Raw genomic sequence first — 13,742 nt, 5'->3', positions numbered from 1 at the left:
GGTATGGTGGCACAAGGCCTGGGATTCCATCTGCTCAGGAGGCTGAGGCAGGAAAATCACAAATTTTCAAGGCCAGTCTGGTACATCACTTGCCTAGTATGCAAGAGATCCTGGGTTCAATGGTCAATACAGAGACAAAATACTAGTAGTATTCACATTTTCAAAATAAGGGAAGAAAATCCACAGGGATGTTAGAAAGCTTACTGAAGGCCATAAAGCTAGGTCTATTTGAATCCAAAGCCCTATTTAAAATATACATCTACCTTCCAGAAGAAATTCCTTTTTTTTTCTTCCTTTCTAGTCAGGTTCCTTGTAATGAATGCAGGGTCTGCTTATGAATTATCTCCCTCTGCTGAGTTGCTCATCAGGCAAATTTACAACTCATCCAAACAAATGTACTTCAAGTTATTTACTTCCTTATTATCGTCTATGAAGACATGGAGTTTGATTTTCAAATAATGGGGGAAAAGAGAATCTCAGAACAATTGTGAATTAAAAAAACAACAGCCAGGTTTTTCTTGTAGTATTGGAACAGATCACTGCTGCTGTGGTTGAGTATAAGATGAACAACTGACTTGTGTTTAGCAGCCAGACTGTATCAAAGAGAAGGATCTTCAAATGCCAGAATCACACTAAATAAGGTGTGATGAAAACACTAAGAGAGGCACATGAGAACTGAGACCAGGGGAAGGAAAAGTGGAGTTACATGCGTCCCCAATTTTACACATACTTTGAACAAAATACTTGAGAAAAGAGGGGATGATTCTTAACCTCTTTACATTTTCTTCTTAACCTCCCTCTTGTCCCATATAATTAAATTCATTTTAACTTTAAAAAGGGGCTTCTTGGAATAAGGTAAAGAGGCTAAGTAAGACTGGGAGTATGAGATCTTGGCTTCCATTCTGTATTCCCTACCTGCCAGACTGTAGCCTTCTGTGTTTTTAAGCCTTGGGTGCCCCTATCTGCCAAATGAGGGGGTTGCATGGACCATCTTTAAAGATTTACTTAGAACATTCAGTGACTATGAAAGAGATATTACCCAAGGAAGGACAGTTTTAAGGTACACTAAAATTAACTTGGGAGAAAAAAAAATGTAATTTTTTTCTAAGGAAGAAGGGACAATCCTAGTTTTCCTTGGAGAGTGAACGAGAAGGAGGAAGTCTTCACTGAGCAGTTGGGAAGAACACTGTGCTAGATGTCAGCAAAAAAGGCAAACTTTGATCCTGACTTGGAGGTGTGTCTGCAGGGCATGTGTGGAAAAGGAGGGTACAGACTAGATTACTACTGTTTGACCTTTTTTTTCCAAAATGAAGAAGGCCTCTTATACAAACAGCCACATTATACCTTTTTTACATTTAACATCTGTCTGGAGCAAAATGTTATTATGATTCTGTTTTGATATGATTTTTTAAAGTGAATCCTGATGATATCTACATACATATGAAAACTGGACATGTGTGCTGGAGTCACTCTTTCTGTTTGTCCACAATGCCTGATGTATATTCACATCTGCAGACTTCTTGTAGTAAAGTAGTAGCAGCCTAGCAGTCAGAAGTTAATGATTAGATTAAATTGGCAGATGAGCCCAGCCTTAATATATATTATTTTTCTTGTCTTCCTGCATCCCAGCTGGTTGTTTTTCTGAGTCACTAACAAATCCCTGCAACAGTGCAGTACTATAGGCTGATGGAAAACCAGTCTTCAGACAGGCAATGCTTTGAGCAGGGACTAAAAGTGGGAGGATATGCTCACCACCTACCTGCTCATGACCTTATCAAATGATGTTAAGTATGGTGTTACACAGGTAAAGCTGTGTTAGATGCCACTGTCAACACTAGGTCTACTTACTTTTTAGCATTACATGGATGCACAAAATCTCCAACATGATTTTAGATCAGACTATTCCTTCTTGCAGTCAAAGGTTGATTAGCAAGATTTAGTTGACCAGGTGATCAGATTAAAATCAGTTCTGATTCTAAAACAATTCATAACTATTAAAAAGTGGCAGGCATGTAAACTGGATTTAAAAAGTGCTACAATTGCTTACCTGAGCAGTCAAAAACTGTTAGAGTCAGAGAAATAGTTCAAGACAGCTATTTCAAAGCAGATTTTGAACTCATAATTTAAGAGTTTGATTTACAGGGGACATGATGTCTAAAGATTTAAGTAAGTTTCATTAACAAGCAATAGAGTCACTGATGTTAAAATCTGTTCTACTTTAATCAGAATGGCAACAAACATCAGTGACTACTGTTGGGAGAGGCAAGGATGCAAGTAAGCCCCAATGTCCAGGATCACAGCTTAACTCTTAGACGTGGAGATAAGATGCATAAATCCCACTTCACAAACACATTCCTTATTGCTACTGTTTTGTTGTGCATGATTCCCTGAAATTGGAATTTAAAAGTATCCTATCACAAAGGTAACTTTTAGGGTGATTAGCAGTGGTGTGACAATAACATCTAGGGAAAAAAAAAAAAGAGAAAGAAAAAAGAAAGAAAAAAAGAACAAGCTGTTCTGATTAGTATATTAGCAGAGCCCTTCATCTCATCTTTTAAATTTAATTAACATAAGCTTTTTTATTCTTTTGATAAAAAAGAAAATCCAGGAAAATTTTTGAGTTTCATAAAATAAAGGCTTACAGTATTGTTTTAATTAAAATTGAATGTCTCCAAATGAATATTAATTTTTTAAAAGCCTAACCAGCAATACTACATTATTAAAAGCTGCATCAGTTATGTCAAAGAAATTAGTACTTGATTTTTCGAGATTCATCATCAAATTCTTAAGTATCTCGAAACTCAAATTCAAATAATATTAATGTAATGCTGCAGTAGCTCAAAGTCATAGTAAGTACTAAAGGCAGATATGTTCATTTACTGAAACGAAGTTCACCGACCTCCCAAGTGTTGAAATGCTGAGATAAAGCGTATTTACCTGTAAAACCTTTTAAAAAAAAGGGTTTCTGAAAAAATTTATTACCTCACCGGAATCAACTGCTCTCCACCACCCCCACCATTCTGTAAAGGATTGTGGCACAAACTTGTAAAGTCTCTTTGTGTTTTCTTTCAAGTTCACGTCTTAGAGGAAGGAAGCAAAAATCCTTTACTTGGTGCGAACTCCGTACCAGTCATTTTATCTTTTAGATAATCTCATTTTCACCGCGAGTTCTGGCTTTAGGTCTCTCTTAAATTGTTGTTGGGGGTGGTGTAGGGGGAATCAAAGTCCTTAAAACTGTCACCAAAATGTGAACAATACCACAAATTGATAAAAATATGAAACCAGAAATTTAAAATAAAATAGCACGCACTCTCAAACTCCCAGAGGGGACAAACGGAAACAAAACAAGAACACAAAAACTTGGACTGTTCCAGTATATCCTCAAGGGTAGGGGGACTGGACAAGTGCAAGCGCCTGAGAAGAGCCTTGGCCTCCGCTTTCCCAGGCCAGCAGGTTGCTCTTGGCGAACGCCTCAGACAACAATGGCCAGGATGGGCTTAGCTTGCGTCGCTAGTTAGCGTGTCTGCCCCTACCCGGAAAAATAACCAATCTCAAAAGAATGACAAAATAAAGAAGCGTGCGTTAGGCTACCAAGGAGACAACCTTCCCTCCTCCCAATTCCAAACCTCCATCAGATTCCCCACCACGGACCAAAGATGAACCCACCACCAATCAAGTTCCTGCGCAAGTTATTTTATTTCCCGCAGCCCCTCCACCTGCCGGGGCGGTGCTCCGTGCACCCCAGGCATCACTCCGGCGACCCCCCGCGGGCTGCAGCAAAAGCGGGGCGCTTCGGCAGGGCGGGGGCGGACGGCTGCCGCGGATCCGGCCGGCTACCGCCGCAGCTTGGTGGCCTCCCATTGGCCACGACGCGGGCGGGGAGGCTCAGCGGAGGAGGGAGGCGGGGGCGAGGGCGGCGGCGGCAGCGGCAGCGGCGGGAGGGGATAGGAGAGGGGAGCGGGCCGCGCAGCCAGGCAGCGCGTGCGGCGAGCGCGGGAGAGCGGCGGCGGCGGCGGCTCGCCCAGGTCGCGCTGGCGGAGGCCGAGCGGGGTGCGCTGGCAGCGGCGGGGGGCGGCGCGCGCGAGTGAGCGGCGTTGGGCGAGGACCGGCGGGCGGGTGCCGGCGCGCAGGCAGCAGGGGCGGCCGCAGCGACAGCTGCGCGGGACGGAGCCGCGGCGGTATCAGCGGTGCCGGCTTTCGGCGTCACCCCTGCGCGGCCGAGGCCGGAGAACAGTCTCCAACTAGCCAGGGGACAGGAAAGGGGAGCCAAAAAGAGGCCCTCGGTCCCCACGCAGAGGCAAGGGCAGCCGGATTGCTGCCCTTTGTGGGCAAAGAGCGCACGGCCCAGAGCGCCCTCCCCGCCGCGCTCTCCCCCGCATCTTCGTCGCACTGAGCGGCCCTGGAGAGGAGAGCCGGAGGAAGCAAAACCACGAGCCCGAAACCTCGCGTTGAGGAGCTCCTGGGGAGCGCCATCCGCTCCACTTCCACCTCCGCATCCAACACCGGCCAAGGTCCCTGCCGCTGCATCCCTAGCGGCTTCCGCTGCGCTCCGGGCCGGAGCAGAGCTGCCTGCGCTGCCACCGCGGCCGCCTACACACACACACACATCCACACACACACACACACAGCGCTCTCTCTCTCTCTCACACACACACACATTCGTGCGCACACACACTCACACGCACCCCCGCCCTTCTCCCCCGCCCCCTCCCCAGCTCCTTGATCTCTCGGTCTGTTTTATTACTCCTGGTGCGAGTCCCGCGGACTCCGCGGCCCGCTATTTGTCATCAGCTCGCTCTCCATTGGCGGGGAGAGGAGAGCAGCGGAGAAGGGGGTGGGGTGGGGAGGGGAAGGGAAGGGGGTGGAAACTGCCTGGAGCCGTCTCTCCGCGCCGCTGTTGGTGCTGCCGCTGCCTCCGCCGCCGCCTCCGGCTCCTCGCTCGGCCCCTCTCCGCCTCCATGTGCCGGATAGCGGGAGCGCCGCGGACCCTGCTGCCGCTGCTGGCGGCCCTGCTTCAGGTACGCGGCGGTCCCCCCGGGTCGGGTTGCGGGCGGGGTGGGGAGGGCGGCGCCGGGTCCCTTTGTTCCCCGCGCTGCTGCGGGGCCGGGCTGCGCACCCGGGAAGGGAGGTGCCGCACGGCGCGGCCGGGAACTGCGCAGGCACGAGGCTCCGGCCGGGTGCAGGGGCAGGGCTGCCGGGGCCAGCTGGTCTTATGCGCCTCCTCTGGCAGGGCTGGCGGGGGTCGGTCGCGGGCCCCCTTTGCTTTTCCTTCGGGGCCAGGAGAGCTTCTGCGGGATGTCCCCAGGCAGCCCAAGCGTGAGGCAGGATAACTCCCAGGTTTTGCAGTCTTCTGTGCTTCTCACCCCTCGCATTGCACTTTGCTCGAAATCTTTCTTCCTTCAGGGACGGGTCGCGAGTTTGCAATAGGAATTCTCACTCTGGTGTCTTAGTTACGGGACTTGCTTTTACCCCACCCCACCCTGGCACCCGCGCGCAGCCTGGTGCCTAAGGGCTCTGCTGTCCTATTGTCTTTACCCCAACCTCTTTTTCTTTTTCTTCTTTTGCCCTCACAATTCTCTGTGTTGGTCCACCTGGAAAGAAAGCCTCGCCCCCGACCCCCAAGGAGTGTTTGCGGGCCGGCGCCTTAGCACCCAGACCACGGACCCGCACACGGGTAGCGGGCGGAGCGGGGCGAAGTTCGGTTACGCGGGTACTATTTCTCTAGCTCTGTCCGGATGCCTCTGTGTGTCCCGGGGGCGCACAGCTTGGGGCTTTCCGCACTTTTCATACTCTTGAGAGCGCCGCGGAGCCTTTTTCATTGACTCTGTACTGGAGGGCTTCTCCGCGGCAGGAAGCACCTGCTCCAGGCAGGTCGCAGGTTCCCTTGACACTCCGCGGCTCTGGCCCCCAGCCGGCCTGCTGCCTAACTTTTTCGAGGGGTCCGGCCAGATCGTGTCCCCCGCCAGCCCCCTACCAGCCGCCAGGCGGATCCCGGGAGGACACTTTTCAGTCTCGGCCTCGACCATCGTGCAGGGCGGGGGCTATGTTGGGGTCTCTTGTTTGCCCTCCTCTGCAGTGGAGGCCGGAGGAGGCTGAAGGAGAGGGGTGTGTCCATCCTCGCAGCGGGTCAGGGAAATCTGCCCTAGAGCCCCCTGCGCGCCGCCATCTGGGGGAGGGGGTGGCCTGGCGGGTGGCAGCCCATACAAGTGCGGGCGCGGCTCGGAAGTGCTACTGCGCGGGGTTGGGGGCGGGAGTGGGAGGTGGGGACAGATGGTGCGGATCGCCCCCTTCTTGGTCTTCCTGGGTCACGGGTTGGCTCGCCCGGGCCGCCGGGGACCCGCGGGCGTCGTGTTGGGACAGGAACGGCGCCCGCGGTCTCTGGAGCTTTCTCCCACCGCCCCCTAGAGGGGTGTGGGCCGCGGTCGCGCTGAGCCCTGTCCATGGTGCGCCATGGTGCGGCTCGCCAGGCCCTGCCCCACTCCGCTTTCTGCTCCTGGAGTCCTGCTCTTCCACTTTGCAGCTCGGCTCTCCCTAGCGCCCGCTCCTAGGCCGCAGGGTCCGATCCTTCCTTTCCCCACTCTTGGGTTTCTCCTTTTGTTCCTTGGTCTCCTGCTGGTCTTTCTCTCCCCGCTTCCCCCACTCGACAATCTCCATCTCCCCCTTCCCTCCACTCCCTCTGACTCTGACTCTGGGATTTTAGAACTATTAGACCAGACATTTTTGGCCTCTGCAGTTTTGGGGAGTGGATGGGAATTTTTTTTTTCTAACTTGGAGGAGGAGACCTGCCAGTCACTTGCTAACAAAAGTACCTCCTGTTATAAAACCGCCCTTTATTCTTCCAGCGCACACTCCTCATTCTTTCACCTACTGTCATTTCATTTATTGTTTCTTCTTTAAAAAAATGGGATTTTTTGAAAGAGGTTAAGCTGCAGGGGAAGAAAAAAAGAAGTGTTACTTCAGAATGTTTTAAGTTAAAGGGAAGGCAAGACAAAGTTAAGAATCCTATGTGTATCATATTTCCCTTTAACAAAGGAGATATCATAAATCAAGAAAGGGTTACTTTAGAAAACTATTTTTCATACATAATTGAGTGGTCTTGTTTATTCATAGACAACAGATCTTGAGTGTGAATCCAGCAGTACATGGTTATTTTCACAAAGTTTTATCCAAGTGTAAGTTCTTATTGAATACTGTGCAGTGAAGTTAGGGTGGGAGGTATTTATTAGTCATTAGTACCATGGAAAGTCAAAATGTAGAGCAATCTCAATTCCTCTTTTAGTTATCTGCCTTGAAGTCAGGTGTGAATTTTGGATGTAATTTTTTCTTTAAGCATTTTAAAAATACTGTATGTAAACGTTAGAAAATAGACTTATCTTTTTCATGCATATTCCTTCTGGGTTTCTTCTATGCTGATGTTGACTTTTATAAATTTTCACAAGGGAGGATATTGTAGCTTGGTTAAGTCTCTTGTCAGTCTTCTAATTCATGAGTGCAGGGTGAGCAGTAACATTGAATGACTTGAAAGATCATTAAGAATGGAGACAGGAGAGTTTATGTAAGGTGAGTTTGGGGGTTAAGTGCTCCATGTGTTTTGTACAACTGAGATTAGAAATGACTTTAAGCTAACAGTCTGCTTTATACAGGAGCACCACAAAGATCTATCTGCAAGGTGAACGTGCTTCCTCTATGATATATGCTATTAAAGTCTAGCTTTCTTCAGTCCAGACGAAGCAGCCAAGAGTTGTAGAAAAGAGAATGGGGAGGTTATTAGTGTAGATTCAGAACTAGTTTTTTTCCTTCAGACAAGTTAAACATACTTGAATGTTTAGAGGACTGTGCTTTTAATTGCTAACTGAAGTGTCCATGATCCTTGTTTTACTTTGATTCTTTATTAGTTAATTGTTAATCTAGATTCATAATTCTAGTCAATTTTACATTTGATATTCAGCTTCAAGCTTTTCTCTGTTCTTCCTCAGCTTAACTTATTACCATTGTCCTTTACATTAAAAAAGATTTTGAACATTAAACTTCACTGGTTACATGATAAAACTTTATATGACAGTTATGATTAGCTTTCCTTTTACGTTATACATATGATTTTCACATCCTTACATAGGTTTATCATTAGAGAAAAAAAAATCAATTTATTTCTACTACTGACCCAGTAATTAATAGATTAGAAACTTGTTTTGTTTTTCTAGTTCACATCCTAATTGCTTAGCCCATTGTTCTAATGTAAATATACTTGAATGGGGTTTGAGACAAGAGTGTTCATAGAAATTTTAGATTCTTAATCTTATATAAGTCCTAGTTTTGATTCTTGTGAGGCCCCTGAAAAAAAGATGCATAAACCATATGTATTTTCCACCTGTTACATGCAGACTATAAAGAGATTGCTATTAGACATAGGGAACACATAAAAAAGAAAAGCTTTATTTCAGGATGTGAAAATATGAAACTGAGTAATCATTTGAAATACAAAATGTATTTATTCTCAGTGTTCATATTTGTTTTTCATCTGTCTCTATAACTTAAGTTGTGAAAGTAAGAAGAATTAACTTAGTTTGTTTTCACAGTTTATATAGAACATAGTTATGTGTGGAACTATGGAACTTTCTTATCTTGGGGTATTTAGTTATTCCTAATAGGTGGTCCAGTACAAATGCACTTGGTGTGATTTGAGAAATGATAATTAGCATATCCTAAAATATTTTATGGGCAGATTTTAACAGATGATATACACACACACAGTCTTCAAAAACAAGTTCAGAATATACAGAGTATACTTTTTGATTTTTGTACTTGCATGGAAGACTGCCCTGACTTTCTTCCAAAAATTCAAAATGAGACTTTAAGAGGAAATTCTTTTTTAATATTTTCAAATTTTGCATATAGATAAGTCTTTCTGGAAGATTGTTTTGGTGACAATATATTGCAACAAATCATCCTTAATTTTCTTTTTCATTAAAAATTTTCAATTCTTAAAATCTGTTGTGCCTCATTAAGCTTTAGGGTTATTAATCGGAAAATGTCAAGACTTAAAGCAATAGTTAATCTTGCTTTAAAATGCTGCTGCTGCTTTTTCTTTTTTAATCCTAAGTGACTCAGATCCCCATCCTGTTTTCAAGGGGATATTCTCAAGTTAGAAGAGTGATTTTTCAAGGAAAATCAGAGCTGTTATTTAAGAAGTGTAGTGTTTGTATATACATGCTACCATTTTTGCCCAAGTTAACATTATTCAAATTTGTTCTTTTGGCTCAAATACAAAAAGTAATCAAGTTTAAGCATTTCTCAGACTTGGCAGTGAATTTTATCAATCATTTAAAAGTATGATGGATTTGAAATTTGGGTTTTTTCATTTGAATAAGTATTTTATATCTGTCATCAGTCCACCTTCTAGAAATTAAGTATATTCAGATTGGGTAAAGAACTATAAATTGAAATATAATTTGTAGCAACAAGTCACTATGCCCCATGTTTCTGTGTTTTTCCTACTAAAATTTTATTTTTAAGTTTTTAAGAAATTATATCCATTTAAGCACTGCTAATCTTTATGTTTAGTGAGATATCATAAAACATTTTAATTAAACAACACTTTATGCTGTAGAAGAGGCATATACGAATTAATATTTTAGTAAGAGCTATATCATATATATTTAATAGCTATATCATATATATATACATATATATAAAGTGATAGGCTTAGAGTAGGCAAAATAAAGTGAATTCAGAAGATAAATGGAACCTTTTGAAAGATGAATTTAAAGATCATGACTTATGTTAGAGTTTGTTTTTAAAGGAAATTTAGGTTACACGTAAGTAGTCTTGCTCAGTTTCTTATTCTTAGTTAATCTTAAGTACTCATTCTACTTCCTTACGTGATCTTCCTTATGTGTAGACCACTTCAGAATATACAGGCCCCATGAGAATAGATGAAATAACATCATTCAGAGCTCTTGGGTTGTATGTGTATGTAGGTTTGTGCGCATGTGTGTGTGTGTGTGTGTGTGTTTAAGGTTGAGGGATGCTTTCTACATATGTGTCTCCTGCAACATTCAGTACAGTTTGACATGAGTCAACACTTGATTATTGTGTGTGTGTGATGACATGTGGGTTGGGCATAATGAATTAACTGGTGCAAATGAGCTACTCTTATAGTTTCAAGGGCAAGAGCTAGTGTTAAGGGTGGGAAGCCCGGGTTTCTAATCTGGTGCTGATGGGATCTCCTCTCTTAAACTCCTGTGACCTCATTTTCCTCAACAGTAAAATCTTGGTCCTGGTAAAATTAGCTGCTCTTTAATGGATTTTCCAGTTTTCTGTGATTTGGGAGTTGTCTGAAAATATTTCAAATATCTCTTCAAAAAATTTGTATTGACTAATTTTCACTTAAAATGTAAGGATTTTCAGAGGAGTAGAAAGTGATTTTTTGAAGGCTTCTTAACAATTAATAATAGTTTATTATACACAGTGGGTTAAAAATCATCTGCGATTTATGTTCTTTTTCATTTAAATTTTCTGCATTAACTGTGCTGCTTTTACTGGTAAAAGTTAAACTATTGGGGGAAGGGAAGTAGATTTAAAGAAAATAATGTTACTGAGAATAGAAATTACTTATCTTATTGCTTTTATGCTCCATGTTGAGAGAAGATAGCCTCCATAGAACCCATTGAACTGAGTGAAATGGTCAGCAATAAATCTATCACCCCTTGTTCTAGTCCTTCTCTAGTTATTTTTCTACAGGTATTCCTGTGGAAAATATTTATTGAGGCATTATTTCTGATCACAAGATTGGATTAGTTCATTACTAAATGTCCATCAGTTAGAAATGATTTAATAAATTACGGTGTAACATTCAGCCAGATTTGAGAACTCCTACTGAATGGCACATTTAGATTTACTACTTTGGCTTCAAGAAGATGATTATGAAATCACTCCATGTTTGCAGAATAGTTGCACACCTGGAAAAGCTACACAGGGGGCCAGCCAAAATAATCACTGTGATTTCAGGCTTCTGAATGTCAACCAACTGGATAAAACCACAGATAATCAGATGTAATTGAAGAATAGAAAATCAAGAAGAGTATAAGTAAACTGAAGATGACCTAAACTATCATTAGAACACTCTGAAGTTAATCTAGAAGAACCAGTAGTAGGCTGGACTCTTAAGTAGGTTCAAAGGAAGATAGGCTAAATAATGGATAAGTTTCCATGTTGACCTCTTGGAAGGACCATATTGTACTTTCTGTGCCTGGGGGATTTTGTTTTTTCATTAAACCATTGTGATATTTCTTATAGTTCTCCTGGCTGATTACTTGGGGGAATATGTTATTTTTATTTATTCTCATGGTGTATGTGTAGTCTGATGTGGCTCTTACCAGCATCTGGAACTTGAGATACAGAAGAATAGTTAGTATAGGAACAGATATTCTCGTCTAGTGACTGCCTTGATTTTCAAGTAAACAATTCAACTTGGAGTTTTCCAAGTAGAGAATTAAGAAGAATTCGTTATGTAATATTTTTAAAACAGCTTGAGTTACTTAAAAGGAGGTGCTATTATAAATATAATATGACATGCATAATAAAGTAACTTGGAGAGATGCTTGATCTATGATCTGTTCTAAGGTTTTTGTTCACAAAATATGCATGCATAGCACTAGAAAGAAGGAAGGAAAGAAGGAGGTAGGAAGGTAGGCAGGTTGCTTAGTAGTGCTCTTGCATACTATTACATATTGTAGTTAAAATTTCAACATTAGTGTTTGAGCTAATTTTTTTAAAAAATGTACTTGGCCCTCATAACTTAAAACATTCATACTCTGATTCTCTGCTCATTCCAATGAATTATTTAATGTTTTGGTGGATGAAGGAATTGTTTAAAAATAAAAAAAATAAAAGAAGCATAAATTGGAATCTTTACTTTTTCAGCAATTTGGGAATTGGAAAGTCAAATGACTACTCTTTCCTCATTATTAAAGTAAAATTTGAGTTTTATTCAACTTTTTTTTTTTTTTTTCCCCCCATACTAGAGTCTTGGTAAGTTGCTTAAGTCTTTCTTTGCTAAATTGCTGAGACTGGCTTTGAACTTGTGATCCTCCTGCCTTAGTCTCCTGAGCTGCTAGGATTACAGGCCTGTGCCACCATGTTGTACCTGGTTATTCAACTTTCTTTTACATCAGATACTGAACTTCAATGTTTTTGATTTTTAGTAAGAGTTGTAAGGACTGCCATTTTAATTATTTTTCCCACAATTGCAGTTTTACAGCATTTCCCAGTGTATTTTGTATTTAGTAGTTATAATAAGCCATTTGAATAATTCAGAAGAGCACATATATCAGAAACCATTGAAATTTTAGATATTTGCTACCACTTCAGAACATTTTTAAAATTATTAGTATTCAATCTTAAAAATTAAGTATATTCAATTTCTTGTTATTTCAGTTCATTATTTCTGTAACCCTCTAAGATAGATGGTTTTATTTCTGTCTTAGAGATGGTGAAACTGGAACTGAGTCAGTTTGGAAATTCATAATACACCCGCATCTGTCACAGTAAAGCTGAACTCGACTCCAGAGCACATGATTCTCCCTCTTCATCACGCGACAGCCCTTTTTATCTACTACTTAGGGAAGAATATCACACGAACGTTTTCAGTTCCTTTCTACTGAGTTGGTTATTTTATTTTCTGTAGTTAACTCTTGAGTTACATTCTCTATTTAATCTTGACCTTATATACTTCACTTTCTTCTGGTATTTGAAACCAAAATGTAATGCTTAAGATGTTCATTCACCTTTTATAATTTCTCTTAGAAAAAGAAAAAACAAAATGAACATTTTGCAAAGTTTTCAAATTGTGTTGATCAACAAGTACTATGATGAGAAGTGCTCAAAAATAAATTTGTTATTTTGTGCAGTACTAGGGATTGAACCCAGGGTCACTCTCTCACTGAAATACACCTTCAGCCCTTTTATTTTATTTATTTATAGACCAAGTCTCCTCAGTTTGTGAGTCTGGCCTTGAGCTTGAGATCCTTCTGCCTCAGCCTCTGAGTAGCTGAAATTATAGGCATGTACCACTGTGCCCAGCTTATAAAGAAAATGTGTATATATATTTGTGAATCCACAAACTGAAGCTACTCTCTAAGAGCTTATAAACTCTTGGTCTATAGACTGCCCATGTTTTTCTTTTGAAAATGTTTTTTCCATATTCTCAACTGTGAAAATAAATTCAGGCGACTCCATCACCAATTTTTGAAATGCGTTTATGTTGAATGGCACATTTTCCATGTTTGATTATTTTGAATTACCTTGTTTTCCCCCCAAATGAAGTTTTTTGGTATCTTAAAATATGTATGTCTGCATCTCAACAGGATTTACTGCAAATAGTGAATATTTCCTGTGAGTATTCTGTGGAGTAACTGAGTTACAGGCACTGATTTGTTTGCTGTGGAGAAAGCCTAGAACTGTTTTATTTGTAACTTGACCTGTTGTGGATGGGTGGATACACTTGACTTGTCTGTAATCTTGCCCAAAATGTTTATTAAGTTGGTTGGGAAGCTATTAAGTGAAACCTAAAAAAAACTCATTTATTTTATTAAGTTAAAAGTGGATGTAATCCATGCCTACTTAACATAAATCTTTCATAAAGTAGAGATTGTGAACACTTTTTTTTTTTTTTTGCCTTTTGTTGTCTTAATTGGTTAACACAAAGGTTCAAAGTCTGAAGTTCATTCTTTGTGACTTTCTGG

The 13,742-nt window shown here is 42.0% G+C and overlaps 1 protein-coding gene across 1 annotated transcript in view; it reads left to right on the top strand.

Annotated features, from left to right (window-relative positions):
• Positions 1-3,993: 3,993 nt before the first annotated feature.
• Positions 3,994-13,742, top strand: part of Cdh2 (cadherin 2) — a 217,083-nt gene continuing 207,334 nt past the window's right edge. The window contains exon 1 of the mRNA XM_047526537.1: positions 3,994-5,018. Coding sequence (XP_047382493.1) covers positions 4,959-5,018 — 60 coding nt within the window. The 5' untranslated portion in view covers positions 3,994-4,958. The remainder of the gene's footprint in view (positions 5,019-13,742) is intronic.

Source organism: Sciurus carolinensis, chromosome 15, assembly GCF_902686445.1.
Source record: "Sciurus carolinensis chromosome 15, mSciCar1.2, whole genome shotgun sequence".
NCBI lineage: Eukaryota > Metazoa > Chordata > Mammalia > Rodentia > Sciuridae > Sciurus > Sciurus carolinensis.
This window is presented reverse-complemented; position numbering and strand designations above follow the sequence as displayed.